General features: G+C 32.1%; 2 protein-coding genes and 1 long non-coding RNA gene across 4 annotated transcripts; 1 reads left to right on the top strand and 2 right to left on the bottom strand.

The window, feature by feature from the left end:
• Window positions 1-38: 38 nt before the first annotated feature.
• On the bottom strand, window positions 39-5698 carry LOC140047062 (inactive rhomboid protein 1-like). Of its 2 annotated transcripts, none has more exons than XM_072091871.1 (9): window positions 5683-5698; window positions 5093-5315; window positions 4241-4840; window positions 3272-3626; window positions 2887-3054; window positions 2172-2350; window positions 1769-1826; window positions 1028-1200; window positions 39-576 (listed from the first exon to the last, which is right to left on the bottom strand). In XM_072091871.1, exons 2-9 carry the CDS (start codon window positions 5231-5233, stop codon window positions 118-120), a joined length of 2133 nt encoding a protein of 710 aa, XP_071947972.1. In that variant the 5' UTR covers window positions 5234-5315; window positions 5683-5698; the 3' UTR covers window positions 39-117. The 2 variants fall into 2 exon arrangements, with proteins under 2 accessions (XP_071947972.1, XP_071947971.1); XM_072091870.1 differs by lacking the exon at window positions 5683-5698 and adding an exon at window positions 5642-5672 and having other exon boundaries at window positions 5093-5261.
• Window positions 5699-6033: 335 nt separating this feature from the next.
• Window positions 6034-8440, top strand: LOC140047060 (uncharacterized). The gene is made up of 3 exons (XR_011844902.1): window positions 6034-6128; window positions 6656-6842; window positions 7108-8440. It is a non-coding gene; the product is annotated as an uncharacterized lncRNA (long non-coding RNA).
• Window positions 8425-21163, bottom strand: LOC140047059 (eukaryotic translation initiation factor 2-alpha kinase 3-like). The gene is made up of 16 exons (XM_072091864.1): window positions 20810-21163; window positions 19444-19567; window positions 18144-18341; window positions 17479-17612; window positions 16648-16867; window positions 15860-16010; window positions 14932-15195; window positions 14350-14494; window positions 13852-14046; window positions 13343-13465; window positions 12938-13084; window positions 12024-12795; window positions 11195-11377; window positions 10612-10713; window positions 10208-10270; window positions 8425-9879 (listed from the first exon to the last, which is right to left on the bottom strand). Exons 1-16 carry the CDS (start codon window positions 21094-21096, stop codon window positions 9718-9720), a joined length of 3270 nt encoding a protein of 1089 aa, XP_071947965.1. The 5' UTR covers window positions 21097-21163; the 3' UTR covers window positions 8425-9717.
• Window positions 21164-21451: the final 288 nt, after the last annotated feature.

The following is a 21451-nucleotide window of genomic DNA, read 5'->3' as shown; positions in this document are numbered from 1 at the left end:
TCTACATACATACAGACATTTTTTTTCGATATTCTCAAACAATTAAGTTAAAGTCAGTTAAACACAAACAGATTAGGTATCGCTTAAAATTAAAGTTACATGTCTATACAGTAATTCCTAAAAAGGTTTGTATGTTAGCCAAGTATGATTACACATAGAGTCTGTATAAGGAATGCAATTTAAATAATGACACCAGCTACAAAATTCACTGCTTTGTACAATGTAAAACATCACTATTAGTATAAAAAACCAAGACAAAAGGATAGGCGTAGTTACACACACCAGTAGACGTCTTCGCATGACATTCCATCTACCAAACACAATGTATGGTAGAAATATGATACCAGTTACAATACCTGTTAAGAAACCGCCTATCTGTGCAAAGTTATCCACAAACGGTAATGTTCCAGATACAAGGAAAACAGCAAGAATTGTTAAAGTTTTTATGAAGTCAACAAATGTTGATTGCGTGAGATTTTTGGACTGGATAATTTCGATGAACGTAACACCAAGAAATCCACATACAGCTGATGTAGCTCCTACTTGCGGCATGTATGGTATGAAAATACCAGACATCTGTATACAGAAGGAATGATAAATTGTACAAAACACAATAATATTGTCATTCAAACAATTTGTTATACAGTAAATATAAGCGTTTATTATGCCATTACAATCTGTAATGTTAGAATAGACAGAACCATAACAAATGTATTATACCCTTTCTCTGTACTTAACTGGCTGCAGTGCTTATTCGGAAGCCCTATCAAGCATCAATACTTATTTAGAGTAGTACTTATTTAGCAGTAGAATAGCAGTAGTGCTTTAAATTCAGCAGTAATGCTTATTTGGCAGTAGTACTTATTACATTCTTATTCAACAGCAGTGCTTATTTGGTATATGTGCTTATTTGGTAGATTTGCTTATTTGGTAAATGTACTTATTTGCCAGCTGTACTTATTTGCCAGCAGTACTAAATATTCAACTGTACAGTAGTACTTATTAAGTATAGTAAAATTAATCTTACCAAGTTTCCGGCAAAGATACACGTAAAATATATGATGGCCACTCGGACACCTCCAGCAATAGCTTCAATTGGACGAAGTATAATCCACTGAGCAATAGAAGTAAGTAGAATATGAATTATTCCATTATGGTAGAAAAGAGGCAGAAAAAATCTCCACCATTGATTTGGAGCATCTAGTAGAAGAAAGAATATATTAGTAAATAGTTCAATCTACCATCTGTCAAATACAACCAAAAAGTTTAATTGACAATACATTCTCATGCCAGTGCCTACACACTGGAAAGCCTGAAGCTTCACAATAAATAATGAGTGAGTGACTGCGTGGTTAAGACAGTGGAACTGTAAATACATAGCCATAACATCGGCAAGGCTTACTCGCTTCATGGTTCTGGTGGTAGAACGAGTCTAACAGATAAGGAAGGATATAAACTGTAGGTCCAGTGTACACATCTAGCTCATGTGACTAGTACATCTTTTGAGACGAGTGTGGGGGGAGGGGAGGTACCCCGGTGTACTAGTACGTCACAGCCACTGATCATAACTGAGACCAATCTTTAAATGAAGAGGTCACCCAGTATAAATAATACAAAAATAATGGATCCTCGTCCACTCTCAGTGATTCACAGTATAATCACAGCATCAAATATTTAAACGTTCTGTCTCTCTTGGACAAATTTTCAACTGCAGCACTAGCATTACATTGAAAACGACCAGATCAATTTATTTTCAAAATTGACCTACCTGTGTTAATTTTTACTTTAATTTTGCCTAGTGTACATATATCTTCCAAGCAATTTACCTATAATAATAAAATATCAATATAAATTATGTTTAATATTCTTTGCTTCTTAATTGTTTACGCTAACACCATGATTAAATTAAGACCATAGGATTTAAGTGAAGTTATACAGCACACCTTGTATGATTAGTGTCACAGTTTTTCTTTGTTTTTAAACACGTTTTTTAATGTAAAACAGTTTCTTGGAAAAGTTTAGTATCCAAATAAACATTATACTGCTAAAAGAAAGATTGGCTTTTTACTGACTTTACACATGTTAAGGTAGATTTAAAATATAGTGATCTATTTAATAATACACTAAAATGTTGACTAGTTAAAACTACAGTTAACTTAACATCTGTATACCTGGCTACAATGCTCATAAACACGTTGGTGATAAGTTCCATGAAGAATCGCACAGTGTTCATGGCTTAGCATTTCACATCTGCCAGTTAAGCCTACGCAGCAAGGCCTGATGGTATGAGCTACATAGTTTGACCCAGCCATCCTAGCGCTGCATACAGGCAAACTCCATGTCCCAACACCTAGTGTAATATAAAAGATAAAGAGTGTTAGTCTCTCGAAATTGTTTCTATTAAATAGTTTGACAGAACCGGCAGAGATCCAGGGGGAGGAGAGGACATAAACCCCCACCCCCTTAACGTATTTTTTAGTGGGTGATTGTTCCCCTCACTTTTCAACAGCAAAATCATTAAATTGTTGAAATGAAATAGAAAGTAAGCTATGACACGCATGCTGTATCGTATGTAAATTCAGAAAATACAGCAAGAAGAATAGATTTTGCGTGAATATAACCACTGGCGAATCAGGACCAATGCCTAAAAAGTGTGTGTAACCCAAAATAATTGTATTCTTCTGGGCAGAATTTTTATGTGATCACATAAAGTTGTCATAAACTAGAGGTTTCTCTGCTTTAATTATACTTTCTCACTAGATCTTACCTGTCTTTAATATTGAAATCCCATTTTTTATGATCTACAGTGAGGAGAAAAGATAAATACATTCTGATAACAAAAGGCCTACATCTATTTAAAATAATTAAATCAAATTATACATATACCATAAGTCAATTTCTGGCACTCTTTTTCTGTAGTTGTACCGGCTGTATTGCGTATATCTATCTCACAGCATCCTAGTGGTTCATTCCGATAATAGAGGTTATCTTTAGCAGATTCAATCTTAATAAAATGATCTTTGCGCATACAGGGTGAATACATTGCCCCAACTCCTGAAAAAAAAAATTGTAAAAATATTCACAGTGGTGGATCTAAAAATAATTCTACAACCAATAAAATATGTGGTTAATTTGTTGTTTTTTTTAGTCAATTTCCAAATGATGAGAACTCGCAAATTTGTATTTATAGAAAAAGAAGAAATCCTGTTCATAGAAACAGACGATTTATGAAACCATAAGTAGTATAAAAAATACTATACATTTGCTGTACCTATCCAATATTTTGCATTTGGCCCGATCCATACATTAGGATACGTAGATACAGATATTGTTTCTGTTCCAATAAATGTTTTTACTCCCTCCGCATAAGTTAGTTGTTGTGTAACACCAATTGGTGCAATTCCACCAAAGTAGCACAGAACAGAGAACACAAACAATTGCGTAACTGTGACAAACGTCGAGAAGATAGGCTTGTGGTCTTTGTAAACTTGTTGGTCAGCTGGGGTCACTACAATTGAACTTTCATTATTCTTATTATCCTTCGATAAGCCAGTAGCTTCGACTTCTACACTGCACTTTTCTTCTTTTAAACTAACTTCTTCGTGAAGTCTCATCCAAGATTCTACCTGTTGAAGAAAAATATTTTATGAATAAACTTTGGCACAATATGTATGTTGTATGGCTACATCGGGTGCTGTAAACTAATCTATATTGGGTGCTACTGCACTTTCAGACCACAGTCTATCAACCATACCAATTCAAAAACATTTACCCGCTGCGAGTCTTATGCCCAGTTTTAGGTGCGAAAGTGCAGTAGCGCCCCTATATTGCGTACACTACAGTCGACTCAGCTAACAACAGACTTTTCTAAAAAGTTCAAAAGTTTTTTTTACCACCCCCACCCCCACAAAAAAGCACATTCAGAATATCAGATTTTTTAGGGAAAACAATATATTTATTAGGCCATCCCAAGCATGGGGGTATCAAATTTATATACATCCAAGGTTGTGTGTGGTTGTGGTGTATGGCAGACAAATTAGAGCCACTGAGGCCATTGATCTCGTGGTTGGAAATGTTGATAAATCAACAAATCATAAAATCTAATCCTAAAAGAGTATAGATTTTATGTAAATTTTATTATATAATATTTTTATTTATTTACCAATATTTTAAGTATAATTACCTAAATTTAAGAAATTAGTCATTATTCGTAAAAATTTTAATTTGACAACACAATTACCCATTGTTTGTGAAAAATCTCATTTGACTGCTTGGACAACCTAACAACCTCTTTAAGCTTTTCCAAGTCTCCCTTACATTTGTCACACTCCCGTACTCCTACGACATCCTTAAAACTACCTGATGGCTCAATGTCTGTCTTGCTATTGTCTGTTAGAACTACTATATCATCACCATTATCAATTACCAAATCCGGATTGTATTTCTTTGCTTGAAATTTGCTGAAATTCTCATTTTCATCAACATTAGGATGAAATCGAACAGATATTAAGCTATTCTTCTGACTTTCTACACTGGCTGTTTCTTTATCAATTCCGTCATTGTCTTGCAGATTTTCAGAAACAATATTCCTACATTCAGATTGTGTATTAGGAATTATATCTTGAGTAGGTTGCGAATGATGCGTAACAAAGCTATCCGAGTAACTCTTTGAACATGTACCTTTTCTCATCTCTTTTTCATTGTTCTGATTTGGAGCGCTGACTGCAGTGGTGATTTTTTTAACTCCAAAAGTAGTTTCTTCATTATCTATTTTTTCAAACTCAAAGTTATTGAAACGTTTTGGAAGAAGGTTGAGTAATGAGGGAGCAATTTGTCTATTCTGCAAAAAAAAAAAAAAAAAATTGTTTTAAAAATAAATAAAACTGATGATAAAAGGACAGCCCAAATAAAATTTTACAATGAATAGTATTAGTACATTTAATAACAAAATATTAATTTTTTTTAAATGTTGTTTTAAAAAGGTTTTTTTTTATGCCGAGATAATAATTGTTTAATATTTTTTTCATCAAAAACCTGTTTAACACCGTTACAAAATGCAGTACTAGGCCTAGTATTATATTCCGAATCATACCTTGGCTTTAGTTGTAAACTTGTGTTGCCAAAATTCCAATTGATTGTCTTCCAAGGAGATACCAAGGAAGCTAGAAACACTTCTTGCTGCCCTTTTGCCAACTAGCACAGAGGCACTGCTGAGAGATCTCATTAAATCCATGTTTATTTAGTTAGAGCTACCTATTTTCCTAAATAAACAGAAAGCTGCCACTACTGAAAAAAAATGTAGGCCTAGGGACTATCTAAAATGTTGTTAACCTTCAAACTCAATCTTTTATTTTAATGAACTAGGCCTAGGCTATCATATGGCCGCCGCCTATGTTTATCTAGTTTAGGCCTAGCCAAGGTAGGAGGTTAGGTAGCCAGCACTCTGTGCACGCACAGCCTGTCTGATCTGAGTTAATAAATACGGCGGTATTGGTAGCCTACTAGCCCAGCCTAGGGCCCTAACTAAGATGTGTCTAGGACAAGTAGGCTAGCCTTAATTAAAATTGTGTACTTTTCATAACCATATCTATTGATAATTTAGTTCTTATTATTTTTAAATAAGCAAGAACAATACGGTTACAATAGCCTCGAAAAACACACTGACAACAACAAAACAACCACCTGTGTGTAGTCGAGTCTCGTTCGACCAGCCGTCGTCTGCTGACAAAAAAAGTTACTATCGTCGCGTTGGCGCTATGATCATTGTGTATAGGCCTACATAGAAAAAAATGGTGTAAAAATTATCTCCATTAATGCATGTAAAGTATAGGATCAACAACATTTTTTTCTTATATTTTTAAAAATGTAATTGCATATTTGACGGTGAATTATCGATGTGCAAAGAAAGAAGTACTGTCTTGCGCGGCATCAGGCAGATAAATAGATGCAGCAGCAACGTGCAGCAGCAAAAAAGATTGACAAGCAGAGCGCCATCAACGAGTAACCAAAAGAAAACTTTTTCATCAGTAAGTAGCCTAGACCCTAGCCTAGTGTTTTTTTTATTCTGTTGGATACCTGGTCTAGGCCTAGCCTAGCTAGTTTCGTATTAAAACCTAATACATTTAGACGTAGGCTTAGTAAAACGTTTATTTAGAAATAATCAATATATTAAAATAAATTCCGACTTTTATTTTAGTATCAGCTTACAATTACATTCTAGCCTAGCCTCTACCGCTAAGTCAGGCCTAGCTAGGGCCAGGCTAGCCTCTAGCTAGACCTAACTAGCCTAGGCTAGTACTAGGCCCTAGTAGTAGTTTAGGCCTAGTGTAGTAAGCTAGCTAGTAGTAGGGCCTGTCTATCTATACTAGAATGAGAGTAGAGGGAAGGAGGCCTTGTCTAGACTACCTGGTAGTAGTAAACTAACTATTTAAGAGTAAAGACTCTAAAAAAGCTAGGTTATAATATGTCTACACAATCAAACTTTATTTATGTGATATGCCCATAATTTGGACATGTCCTATCACATGCCACTACCATATTTTGGCATATCACTACAGTATTTTGGCACATCACACTTTTTTGTCAAAATAGTTTGATAGTTCATATTAATGTGCAGGTAGGCCTATATAATTTGTATAACTTTATATTTTTATAGGAAGTCATTAATTACCAATGATAATTTCTTCAGTTAAGTTGTGAATGTTGACTAAATTAATCTGTGATATGAAAGATGGACAGCTCGCATGCAGAAAATAGTTACAACCATCATTCAGCAGCAAAAACTCTTGAAGAATTAAATCGACAGCTAGCAAAAAACAAGGAATTTTTAAATAGAGTGACCTGTAAGTTCAGTATTTAACTTTTACAAAATAGGTTACAAATCTAAATTGTGAATTGAAATATACTGTTTAGATGAATTGATTTGATCATCATTATCTATTACACTATTCATTCATTTGTGTAGACATTGCATGCATTCATTTCCATGACTCTCTTTTGATGGTCTATCATTAACTTTGAGGTCAATATGTTTCTTTTTTTTTTAGTTCTTCTTATGTTTCCAATCTAGGTCATGCATTCTCAATTATGTATTATTTTGTTTTACAGTACAATCACATTTGCTAAATATAGACTTGGCAACAACTTTCAATCCACATAAGATGGATTCTCTCAGGAATATGGATGAAAGCTGCAAGAAATGTTCAAGTACCATACACGAACGCAACAAAGATGACCTGAATAAACAACAGCCTATGATGGAATAATATTTGTTTCCCTGAATAAATATGTTAAATTATTTATAAATTATAAATATTATTGGATAAATATTTTAGTTTTTTATGTTTAAAACTCAACCTCTCTCACTGTTAACTTAAATTTTAATATTAAGTTGTACCTAGGCCTATTTGTTTGTTATAAAGAAAAAATGAATTTGTTTAAAATGTTAAATTAATTAATTTATTCCAAATTATTTTAAATAATTATATTATCAGGTAGTTTAAGATCTTGTTAAATAAGCAATAACAATATTTATTCCAAGAAGTTATTTTTTACTAAATTGATAGGTACTCCTGAAATTGAAGTACTATAACTATAGTCTGTGTGAAAAAATGATACATAAGCTAGTGGAATTGATAATACAAACAGAGCAGTTTTTGTTAAGATAAATTATTTTGACCAATTAGTAAATAGCAAAAACAGTCCTAGAACTGACTAGTAGAAATTTGAATACCCAAATTCATTGAATTTGTCACCAAATGGAATCATAAAACTTACCTTACATTAGTGAATCTACATGGTTGATTTTGTTCGAAAATGTGGAAAATGATATTGCAATATTTTCAGGTGATTTTATTTTAATCTGTATGTAATTCTTCAGCTAATTCTTTTAATATAAGTACTTTAAAATTCATGAAACGTTTAAATAAAGAGGAACAATACTTATACAAACAACAGATAGTTTTAAATTTTCATTTTATTACTGATAAACAGTAGTACGCATATATGTACAATAATTTACAGCTGCTATGAATAATTCATAGATACATTTCCCCTAAAAGGGCAAAAATAAAACAATTACTTCATTTATAACATGAATATTTCAAACTTAAAATACAGATTATGTATTGGTATGTTAAAATGCTGACGTTCTAATTACTGAGAGTAATATCTTTAAAATGACTGAACTAAATAAAACAATTTACCATTTTTCTGTGCCCTGTATAATATAGTTCTAATCCACATTGGTCCTCCATTGGAGGCAGAACAGATTAACAATGTTTTAGTACAATTATACTTATTTGAGATATTATCTTGTTCAATGGTTAATAAATGCATTTTGATATCAAATGATTTATCTATTTAATTTTTGTTAATAATGTTTTTAGATCAGACATCACATATTTAGTTAACATTGCCATTTGTACGTGGTTTTGGTCTTTCAAGTGCCTATCCTAGTTTTATATACTTTTAATATTAACACCATATTATATAAATTAATAAGTTATATAAGTATAAACACCATTTATAATTTAAACAGAATACTGAAACATAATAATTTTACTAATTTTAAAATTGTTGCCTTAAATACACCATGATTAGTGAATAAATAATTTAATCAATAGAGTAACAAAATATAAAACATGACTTTTTTTGTGTAAAAGCTATAACAGTGATTCTAACAGCTTGAATGCTTAATGGCATTACAACTTACTAAACGGCATAATGCATGGTTTCTTGATGTGTCAGTATTGTATAGCTTTTACAAAAATATATTATCATCTATGTTAAAGGAGCTAAATAAATTATTCATAATCGTAAACTAATCGCCTTTATTATATAACCGGTGTTTTTTTTCTCATAATATATGATAAATGCCTACATACAAATTTATGAAATTCATGTAAATATTATTTCATTTGAAATAACGTCTTATTATTTTTTTCCCTACATTTTGTTAATTCCATATAGTGACAAATATTACACATTAAGTTACTGGCTTTAAATCTAATTGGTACAAACCTTGGTTTGAAATAAGAAAACTAAAAGAATACCATTCGAAAGTTTAACCATGATTTCCTTATTTTTGTTTGTAGTTAAATAATGTGTTAAAATTCAAGTTAAGAAAAAGATTATTTCTAAAGAGTTAACATTTCTAAAGAAAAGCCATAGAGACATCCTACCTTCATAATCAAATTAAACAGGGGTTCAAACAGCTATGCATAGTGCCTATGGCATGCACAAGAACTACAAAATATAATTTAACTCTCAGTTTGGGTGTAGTATACAACTTTCTAATGAAATGAATTGTTTTAGAATTAACCATAACATGACAGCACATAATACTAGTTCCGTTCTGAAAGTTCCAGTATATTGAAATTTTTAAAAATATGTGAGTGAATGAGTTAATGTATGATCATATACCATCTACCAGGTATAATGGCTCAGAGACACACAAACACATTTTCAGAACATATATAATTCTGGGAGGATTGAAAGTCTAGGTAGAAAACACAAACACTAACAATACATATTCCATCAGGATATCAAAGCTAACCTTTTATAAGCACAGCTTCTTTTGGGATACAATACATTTCAAATTAAATTGAAATAAGTGCTTTAAAAGATTCAGCAAAAGTTATTCTTATTGAGATAAACTATAAACTTTAGAATGTACAAAAAAATATAAAAAACTATATTTAGAATACATTACGAAGACTATGAGGAAGAGGTGCTGTTTGAAGAATATCGTTTCCTAGCAACTGGATGTGGTGGTGTATAATCTTCATAAACATCAGCATACAGATCGCTACCCATCAGTTCCTCGGCATCGGGTCTTTTGTCTGGTTCTCGGGATAGAAGCCATTTAACCAACATTGCCTGAATGATAAATGCATTGATAAAAACAAAATGTAGATCATGATACCATATAGAAAGCAACTGAACCATGCAATTATAGGCAACAACCATTGCAAATGTCCAATGGCAGTCAATCAACTTTTGTTTAATCCACTCTCAATTCTTTTAAAATAGATTTGAAAACTTATTTGAATATAAACATTGTTGTTCTTTCAAATCTATTTTTTCACAAATTTGTTTGAACATAATTATTGATAAGCACAACCTGTTACTAAATAGTATCACAAAAATTGATTGAGACACAAATAATTTAATTGGAAACAGAAATTATAAACAAATAAAAAATTACCTCATTTGAAAGTTCATTTGTGAATCGTTTAGGTAACAGCGATTTCTTGGCATCTGACATGGTCTGAAAAAAAAGGTCCATTAAAGCCTTGAATATAATGTATACTGGATGTACAATACTACGTACCGTACCGTACTACTAAAATCATAAATTTTAGGCGATCTTGTCAAAGGTCAAGCACCCATAGTCTGCCACATTTTGATATTCAGTATTGAACTGGTCGTACACTGAAGCACACAGCTAACTTATAATTAAAAATCCATCAACATCAAAATAATAAATATTGTTGAGTTACTTGGAACATGTTTCTTAAAAAAAATTTATTGGCAGTACGTAATTTTGGCCACAATTTTAAATTCACCTAGACTAAAGATAACAAAGTTAAATTTTTGTCAATAACCAACCTTTATTCTTTCCATTTCTGTTGAAAATGGAAACAGCATTTCAAAGAAAATCAGCCCCATTGAAAAAATATCAACTTTGCTTCCATATGTCTTGCCCTCAAGCTATAAATATTAAATACAATAACTAGCATTACATTATATATTTTTTTAAATAAATTGGTTTTGTTGAAAATAAGTCAGCTCTCTTTAGTCAAGCTATAGAAGCTGCACCCTCACTACAGGTTGTTTTTTTAACATGGATCAGTCAACAACCTTTGCAAAATATTTTTACAAAAAGCTGTTTAATAATTCTGTCCATCATTCATTAAGCTTGGTTCCCACTAGAACGTAACGCAAGGACGTAAACGCAACACAAGCGTTTTAACCAATGACAAGCGAAGTTATAGACAGTTAGCAATCACAAGCGAATAAGCCATCGCTTGTGATTGGTCAATTCATTTGCGTTGCGTTACGTCCTTGCGTTGCGTCGCTAGTGGGAACCACGCTTTAGTGCAAAATAATCAATGGCACATGATGCATAATTAACCAATCAAATGGCAAGGATACACCCAGATGTGCTATAAAAACGATATTGCCTTCTTACTTGTTCTGGAGACATGTAAAGTTGTGTTCCAACCTGGCTTGTATGTCGTTGGTCCCCAAATCCTTTGTTTTCTTTCTCAGTTGTTGGCGATTGCACATTTAACACTTGTGTATCTATGGCTGTTACTAATCCAAAGTCACCAATTTTTATGGTTTTACCATTTGAGAAAAAAATATTTGAAGGCTACGTTATTAAAAGAAAAAAATTGTTATTAGATTTTTTCTATCAAGAGATTCAATATTCTTCCATATAATTGAAATTGCATTCGGAATATGGCACTAAAACATTTTCATTTCTGGTATTGGGATTTTTTATTTTTATCGTAAGCCAGACAAGTCGCAACTGGACAAGTGGTTAAAGCATGGGCACTGCCATAAATGGTGATGGTTTTCCTGTCCAAGATAGTAGAACAAGTCTTCTCAATAACGACTCAAGTTCCAGTGAGCAGGTTGCATAAAGGTTAAATCTAGCTCTTGTTTAGGGACCTGCTTTCTTATTAATTTCATAGCACTGGACACAAAGACTAACAGTATTAAGAGTTGGAATTTAACATTATCAGGGTTCAACAACTTTTAAACACATTTCCTGTCAGTGTTCAGAGAAGGAAGCAATACATATTATAAACAAAAGGAAAAATGATATTATTATAGGCTATTAAAAAAGGTTATCATTATCAAAATGAAATTACGGTCATGTTCCATTTGTATACTGTACTCGATAATCAACACAATTTAATTTATTATAGAAAAGCAATATTTTGATGATGATTTCAACTAATTGTTATGTTCTTATCTTTTCTACTAAAAACACATGTAAAGTTTGAGCTTACTTTTAAGTCTCGATGGATTAAGCCTAGACCATGAACATAGTGCATGGCATCCACTAACTGTGAATACATATGAAGTACACTGTTTCTATTGCGATTTAATGTGTTCTTTGATAACCAATCCTTAAGAGTCTCTTTCTGACATAACTGCATCTGAATGTACAAATAAACTTTGGCAACTGGTCTTTTTTCCAGGTTTCTCACTTCCTTTGCTTCCGACCTTTTAGAGAACGAACTCCTTGGGCTGTTGGTCCCTAGTGACTCTTTAGTAACCGTCTGTTGTGATTCACTGCTTTCGCTTTCTTCCGATTGGTCGCTTTCATTTCCAGCACCGTTGGAACGTTCAAAAACCACTTGGAATGATGCGCTAGTGTCTTCGGCGTCTGCATTGAATCCAAATGAATCTTTGCCATAGTTTTGGAATGGTACATTTAGAGGTGTATCAACATCCTCTGATTGGTCAGAACTTAAACTATCTACTTCAAAACCTTCAGAACCTTTCCGGATATCTCCAGCAGGATTGTCTTCCAATTCTTCTTGGAAAATTATGCTAAAAGATTCATCCTCCTCGAACTCTCCAACATTAAATCCAGTATTTTCATTTCCCGCATCATCCGTTGTTGTGTTATTATCACCATAGTTACCAGGAATAGCAGAATCATCTTCTTTGGCTTTGGAAAAAAGATCGTCAGAAGATGTTTGTCTGTTAAATTTATCTTCATCTCGTACTAGCTTGCTGTCTGGTGAAAACAATTGAATGGACAGTCCAGTTTCACTGCAAAAGAATTGTGTTGAAGTCATCATCAAAAATGGAAATTCATTCAAGTCACAACTCACTTGAGAAATAATTCTTTAAATGGCAATATACGACTGAAACGATTAACAGATAAAAACAAAGAAATATAAACTAAACTTACCTTTCAGAGCAAATCTCATTATCCTGTTGCTCCTGCCATCCTAGAGGAGGTTCCTCAAGCCAGGAGTTAAAATATCTCACAATTCCGACATGATCCAACTTCGCAAGAGCTCTAGCTTCTCGCAGTACTTTCTCACGTGCCTCTAATCTATAGTAATCATATATATCATACTTTTATTCTTTAGACAGTAAATTTATGTCATTATTATGCTGTTTAATCTTTATTTAAACGATTTGCCTCGTAGATCTCCATCAGCTAGAAAGACTTAAGTATGGGTAGAGGTATGCTATACAATAAAGTGCTGTTTAGATTGGTTTGTAAGTTGGTTGTCAGGTATGTAAGATACACATTTTGTACTTGTATATAGAAAACACCATAATAAAATACTAAATAAAAATAAAATACCTATTTGGGAGTGTTATCCTTTTCACAGCGTACTCATTCTCATCTACTCTATTCTTAGCTTGAAAAACAATGCCAAATCCACCTTTTCCTAAACATTCCTGATGCTCAAAATCATTCAAATACCTTATTACATAAAATAAGAAAAGTACAAAACATTATTGTGGCATATTAATGAAATAAGCAAGAGAATTTTTTTTTTAAATGAGTAAAAAGCTAAAAGAGATTAAAATCTTTCAGAAAAATTATTTCTTAGCTTTACCTACAAAACTGAGAGTGAATGGTTATGCATTTTTAGAAATGTTAAAACAAGGAAAAGGGGGAATAGGAGTGGAAGTTTTTCCTTTAGCAGTAGGCTATAATATCATCAAAGGAACAAAGAAGAGGAAACAAATAAAGGACAGACATGTGAAGATGTATTGAATGTAGAAATGTTGACCTAGTATAGGAGTTTGACCCTTGACATTAGCATCACTACTGAATGAGTGCAATGACTATTTTGTAGGTTGTACCTTGAAGTATAGACCAAAGTAGGACTGTCAGGGACAACCTGGCTAGCCTGGACCTCTTCCGCTGCATCTGGCTTGTCAGATGAGTCCCCCTGGCTTGAGTTACTGTCTTTCCTGGCCCTGGCTATCTTTTTAAACTGTGAGTGAAATAACTGCATTGCTAAAGACAACAAGAAACTAGTTGCTAGTATTTCCTTCCTAGAAAAAAGAAAATAAAACAATGTTTTATAAATAAGGAAGGATATGGCTCAGTACTAATGTCAATATTAGTTTGATTTATGTTACAATATGAAAGGTTTTGTTTGCCAATAAATTGGTTGATTACTTATCATGTGACATGCATTATTTGGATCAGGTGGTACAATGCGAACTTAGGTGGTTTTTGTAAAAATGTTTGAGAATTGTTTAACACAATGGGGATTCATTTAAAAATAAATATCATTTGAAATATAATTCCGTTTATTTACCAATTATATTTTTCAGTTAGTTAAGATAACTTACCACCAATTCCAGAGAGATGCTACAATTACGTTATCAAGACCTTCTTCAGTTTGACTTTCATTTTCAATGAGATGAATTCTGGGATTTCTCTGACTGATCATGTACTGAGCTGGTGTCTGAGATCGAAACAAGTAATAACCCATATCTAGAAAAAGAATTTAACTTTGTAAAGATAAGAAGTCAGATTCATATTGTGAAAAGCATTTCCTACTAGTTTCGCAACGCTACGAATACAATAACGAAAATGGATACCTTACACATTTGTGAAACTTTTGAGCTGATCCCTATTTTATATTCGTGTTGACGAATATCACCAGTCATATTCGTAATAGCAGATAAATAGCATTTTTTAAAGTCCTCACTCGCTTTGATGTTACGCTAGTCCCAGGCAGCCAAGCAACATGCAACTGCGCTTCGTTCAAATTTACCGCAGTCATATTTTGGATGGCGCCCTCAATATTTCGTTGCCATGCGAAACAGATTTTTTCTTGTTTTACGAAAACAAATACGTGTGTGTGACGTATCCGTTTTCATTATCATATTCATAGCGTTGCGAAACCTCCCTAATGAATTATTAATTACCAAATGGGTAGTCATTCCAGGAGATCTTGGTGTCTTGGTTGGTGTGTTCACTTTCTTCTTCAAGCATGTCATTAGCCTGTATATGTAGAATACTTGGTGTTCTGTGCTGTGATGTTGACTGGTATGGCTGCCACATTACCCTGTGTCCAGATATTATCAGCTTGTTATTTGCAGGCCTAACATAAGCAAATGCATTTGATCCATACGGCAGCTCTTCTTGAAACATCTCAGATGACTGAGCATAAAGCTGATTTTTATATGTACCTATATGAATGATAATAATAATAATAAAAATGTGAACAATTACTGGGTTATACTATTTTTAAAATATAAATATATTCCAATTCAATTGGTTAAAGATATATTGTCCCCCTGAAAAAAATTTTTATTTATGTTTTGTTGAATATGCCTTTTAATGTCACATAACCGTTATTCACTTTGACCAAGAATTGGTAGGTATAGCCTAGTCAATGGGTTTTTGGTTGAATTTAATTCGTCATTTATTTTGTCTTTTTATAAGTGAAAATATTATTTTTTTAATATATTTTTTCCTACGGAAGTGCTTAACTTCATTAAAATTGCAAAATGGTCTATTCAATGTCTTTTTTTTTAAATGAATCTTCATTTTTCATGTTTTTGGGGGATTCATATATAATATCTGAAAAATATCATACGGCAACTACTCAATTTTATTGGGAATGCTATATATTTATTTAAAAGAGGAAACCATGGGCCAATGTCCCAACACAGAAGTGGGAACCTGCTATCAACTATAATACAGTGTTACATATGTGATGCATGTATCATAAGCCTAACTTTAATCATCACATGTGACAGTGTATTACAGATTTTGCCCATGATACTGGGCAAATTATTCCATATGTGGATATATAATACAGAGAATCGGGTGATGTCAAACATAATTTACCAAGGTACATCATTGGCTGAGGTTGAATATGAGGAGGTAAGTAGCTGCTCTGTTCTGTTGAGATGGCTGGTATATGGTTGCTGTCAAACATATCAATCTGGTCAAACTGACCATCATTCAATGACCATGCCTGGGCTATTGCACTGTCAAACTGTTGATAGAAAAATATGTGTACTATTTAAAACTTAAGACTTTTATGATAATATGGTTCATGCTTGAAGGAAAGACCAGTCGCTCATTGGGGCGTTTTAAAAGGTAGATATTTTCAATGACTACTTTAAAATATATATGCATAATTAGCAGTTATTGACCTAATGATAGTTAATGACTTAATGATGGTTGAATGCCTTTGTATTTTCTAAACTAAATATCATTTGACAAAATAAATGTTTTGTTGAGTTCTAATGATCTCTAACTGTACAAAACTATAACAAATGTTTAAACATTTGTATTCCATCAAAATGCTTGTATATATATGAAGCCAAAAAAGGTCTTTCCGTTTAACGTCTTCATTTTCCTTTACAATTTTTTTAATCCATTGACTTAAGGATTGACTAAAGAAGGTGAAATGTGGCATATTTAGACAGCCTTCTTCTATTGTGCGGACAATAACGCTTCTTTTAATTCTGTCTGGGCCATTATTCCAAACAAACCAATATATTATCAATTTATTTTAAAAGAGTAAATGTAACGCAGAAAATAATGTATACATTTTAATAATAGAAATGTTTCCTTTGAAAGAGAGAATTCTACTTTTCCACATCTAAAAGGCGGCATGCCTACTGTACCTCATGAACCCACAACAATTGAGAGGGATCACTGCTACTAAATGCATAAACTCGACCAGTGGACACGGTGAAACGTAGGATAGGGTTATCATATGCCAAGTCATGCTCCATTCCTTCCACACATGTGTTGGCTTCATCGTCATCTACAAACAAATCGTCATTGTGGAGAAAGTTTCCTTCCAAAAACGTCAGATCATGTTGGCCTACACTGAAGTTCCATCTGTAAAAAAAACCCAAATAATTGGTCAGATGTTTTCCCTACTCTGCATAACCTACCTCCGGATTATACCTCTCAGCTGAAGAAACTTTAGAAACTCTGAATCCTTTTAATTGATAATATTTAATAATTATTTTCAAAAGTCATATATTATTTGATTATACTATTTCTTATTTTTTAGACCTGCTATATATTTTTTATAAATTTAAAGTATTTTGAAATAAAACTAAAGCAATTATTGATCATGTGATGATGATCTTTTGACCTAAAAACTCTGGAGTTTGATGTTGGTACCTTTCCCCGCAGTTCGCCCTCTGGAGAAGGTTCAGCTGTTAAACGCCGCTGTTTTGAACCCCGGAGTTGTTTGATTTTGCTTTTCACATCAAAAGTTTTTCTTTTGGTGTGAAAGGGGTATTAAAAGGGGGACATTCAAACTTTCAAACTCCTCTGGCTACGGACTATATACCCTGTATATAATTAAATAATATATAAAATTCACATGATAATAACAGGTATAATAGTAGTAGATTAATTTATTCATTATTTTTTAATACTTAAAGGAGAAACAATAAATATTCAAAGAAATAAAATATAGTGATATGGCATATATGTACCTTTCTATCCCTGTTCTTTGCTCTACAGCTCTGACTGTATGTTGCTTCCGTTCCACTACAATTAAATCTTCGTCATCCGTCACTTGGTCATCTCCAAGCATCTTACATCCTCCTGATGAACATGTATATCGTACCTAAAAAAAATTAATGAAGTCAAATTAAAAAATTGTCATAAACTTTAAGGCACGAAATTATTGAGATTGTGTATTTATGTTGTGGTTAAAATAATAGATTCATCCTTCCCCTTAATTTTTCAAATTCAATATTTTAGAACAACCTGCCTTTAGATATAAAGATTAGAGTAAAAATAATTTTGTTAAAAACGTTTTATTATCAAGATACTGATTTATGGTGGCCCATCTCTTGGTTTTTGTTGTTGTTTTGTTTATGTCCTTTTTTACTGTTTGTTAATTTCATTGATATGTATTGCTTTCGGTATTTCTATGTTATTCTTCGAAGTAAATGTATTTCTTAGTATGTGGCAAACCCTCAACTAGGAAAAGCTATTTTGTTTGCTCCAATTTGTTTTTGCTATTGGTGAATAAAGAAGAATTTAAATTACAATGCAAATAATAGGAAATTAGGTTATGTTGTTTGGCCCTTATCTCTCCTGACACCCAATTTTTGATCTAAAAACAATACAGTAAATCTACAACTGTATTTACCTTTCCACTGTGGGCGTTAATACCCACGGTAGTCTTTTCCTTGCTACCAACAACCGTAATATCTTCGCTGAGTTTGAACGATGCACTGAGAAGGCTTTCAGCATTGAATGGTACACTTTCAAGGCTGCTTCCATCCCATTTAAATATATTTCCATCAAGCATGGGAACTATCTTATATATGCCATCATTGTTTGAGAACTAAAAAAACAAAAATACAGTAGTTAGTTTTTAATTATTCAAATTTAAGCAGCAGTAACTGCAATGTTAATTTCCCAGAAACAGACTTGCTAAACAACTGGCAAACAGGCTAAAGAGCAAAGCAGTAGCTACAGTAGAATAATTGTTTAATATGATAAAAAAAAAACAAATATAAAGAATATGACTTACGTTGAATACAATTAGTAATAATAATTATGTATTGTAATTAAGTTTTAAATCACTTTCAATATTATAGGTAACCTACAGTATATTGTATTGCCGCTAGAAAGACCACAGCGCAGCACGTCGTTCTTAACACCTGGATGCACTCTGAAGTGCGTACTTAATTGGAACATTGACTACGTTGGAAAAGGGAGAATCAATTAAATAAGTCAGAGACTGGACGATAGATGTAATAATGATATTCTTCACCTGCATACAACTAAAAGACTAGTATAATGGTGAGTACTTTTCGTTGTATACAAACGTAGTTAAGCAACTAAACCAAGAGACTAGCAATGTCTTTAAAGATGTATTGTCCCTTTGACTAATTCCCAAAAAAAGTTTTTTTTTTTATTTCGAAAAAAAGTGGGTCATTTTGAAGTATCATAATAGTTATTAACTTTCACCAAAAACTAGTCCAAAAAAAAATAATTTAACCGAAATACAGATGTTTTTTTGTTCAAAGAATAACTTTGACTTCCAGTCAAAGTTTTCAATCAAAACATATCCCATAATGCAATGCGCTTGTTTGGCTACTCTGTATGGATAATCATAAAACTTCCTCGCGATCTGTGTGAAACCACCTTCTCAACCGTGATGAGTTGTAAACAATCCTAATTAGCATCATGCATAATACATACTCATGGTTTGAAATCTTTGTTTACTTTCGCTTGCGACGATTTCTCAGACAAAATGTAATCTAATTAATTTACCTGTTAATTACGTAAACTGTTGTTTTTGGCTCGAATTTTCGACTTAAAGTGAATAACTTTAATATTACTTTGATATGGCCAATTTAAATTTAGAATATTTTTTTTTTCATTTTTTGTGTTTCAAGGGACAATACATCTTTAATATATTGCGAAATTAATTCAATTACCTGTAAATTCTGAATACTTGATGATATCAAGGGACCTGGATTGGTGTTAACACTCCAATGCAGGTTGCCTCTATTTCCTAGTGCATGAATTTGTCCATCTAAAGTACTGATAACGAAATATTGTCTAATAAAGAAAAACACAAAGTTTCCTTTAGTAACTAGTTAAACGGAGTAAAAACATTTGGGCATGTTCCCTTTTAGGGTATTTACATGGAAATGGATATTCATAGGTTATGATTTATTTAATGAATATCATCAAATATATTAAATTAAATAGTATATTTTGCTGCAAATATATTATTTCTGATTAATTTGTCCATCTAAAGTACTGATTACGAAATACTGTCTAATAAAGAAATTCCTAATACCGTACATTTACATGGAAATGGATATATTCATAGGTTATGAATAATTTAATGAATATCATCAAATATATAAAATTAAATAGTATATTTTGCTACAAATACATTATTTCTTTTTTTTTTCTTTCTTTCCACCTTTATTGTAATTTCTTCTCATTTTCATTAACATGACTTAACATGTATTTATGAACGTATTCATTTACAAACCAATGTATTATTAATAATAATAGTATAAATAAATGTCATTCTTAAAACAATCAAGATACATATTTGGCATAAATAAAGATATACAGTAGACGCTATACAGATGAAGCTATAATAGAAGAACCATTGATGAAATAATTAGTGAAAAATACATTATACATATTGTATATTTAAAATTGTACTGTATAGATAAATGAAAATATTGCATATACTAAAACATTGAATGAAATAAAATCAAGGTAAGTTCTCTAAAATACTAGTTTTTACATTTTTCCATTTTTGTCTGCTTTCATATAATTGCATCCATATTCAATGGTAATTAAGGATATATTATTTCTGATTAAAAATAGTAATTCTGTTTGTCGGTGTCTTGTTACCCCTGGAGTGACATGTTGCCACTGTAATTTATGGTAAAGTCAACAAAATAAAACTTTTCAATTTCATAACTTTTTTTCTTCAATATTATTAACAATGATATTCTTCATTTGTATGTAAAGAAATTTAAACTCTATCATGTCAACATTTATTTAAAAACTATGAATAAATCAGGCTTTTGTATTAAGGTTTCACTCAAGAAGTTAGACGAGTATGTCATATTCAACCATTCCCGTCAAACAGAATTAAGACAATGTCAATCCATAATTCAGTCGACCACAATAATGATAGAAGATATCTTTATTATTGTCACAAAAAATACACACGCAAGAAAAACATTTTTTTTTTCATTAAATTATTACTTAAAATGTATTATAAAAAATGTATGTATATATTAAAAAATAAAACTAAAATTCATATCATACCCAGTATATGCCGACGAAGATGCACAAGTTTGAAAGTCTTTAACATAATGAGGCATTGGAATAGCTCCATCATTATCTGGTATAGACCAAGGCCCAGGCCTGGGTGCATAGTCACCAGACCCGCCTGGCCCTGTCTGCTGCTGCTGTTGGTGGCGGTTTTCAACAACGTCAACAGGGTCGTCGGACACTACATCACTAAAGTTGGGTTTAATAGCTACTATAAGCACAACGTAGGATAATAACAAATATACGTTTGAGAACATTGATTTAAACTCCCGCTTATACATACAAAAAGGATAATGCCTTGCGAAAAACTTTAAATCACAGCGAATTACATCGCAGAGAACTTGGCTTCGAACTTTCTCACTGGAAAAATAATATTTTGATCTTCCGATGTTTACGTTTCAAAGGTCATGCATGCGTAAAACTCTTACATAAGTGCTAAAACCTATAAATATAAATTTATTAAACATTATAAAAGTAAAATTATAAATAAAAAAATATATATAAATTATTTATTTGTATGTAAAATTAATGAAAATTACTAATATATCAGATTTTGTTATTCTATTACAAAATTAATGTTGATAAAAATAAAGGGTAACGAAATATTTCAATGTTTTGCCATGACGTAATGAACAG

The sequence above is a fragment of the Antedon mediterranea genome, chromosome 4 (assembly GCF_964355755.1).
Source record: "Antedon mediterranea chromosome 4, ecAntMedi1.1, whole genome shotgun sequence".
NCBI classification, from domain to species: domain Eukaryota; kingdom Metazoa; phylum Echinodermata; class Crinoidea; order Comatulida; family Antedonidae; genus Antedon; species Antedon mediterranea.
Note: the sequence above shows the minus strand (reverse complement) of the source record. Positions and strands in the feature narration are given on the sequence as shown.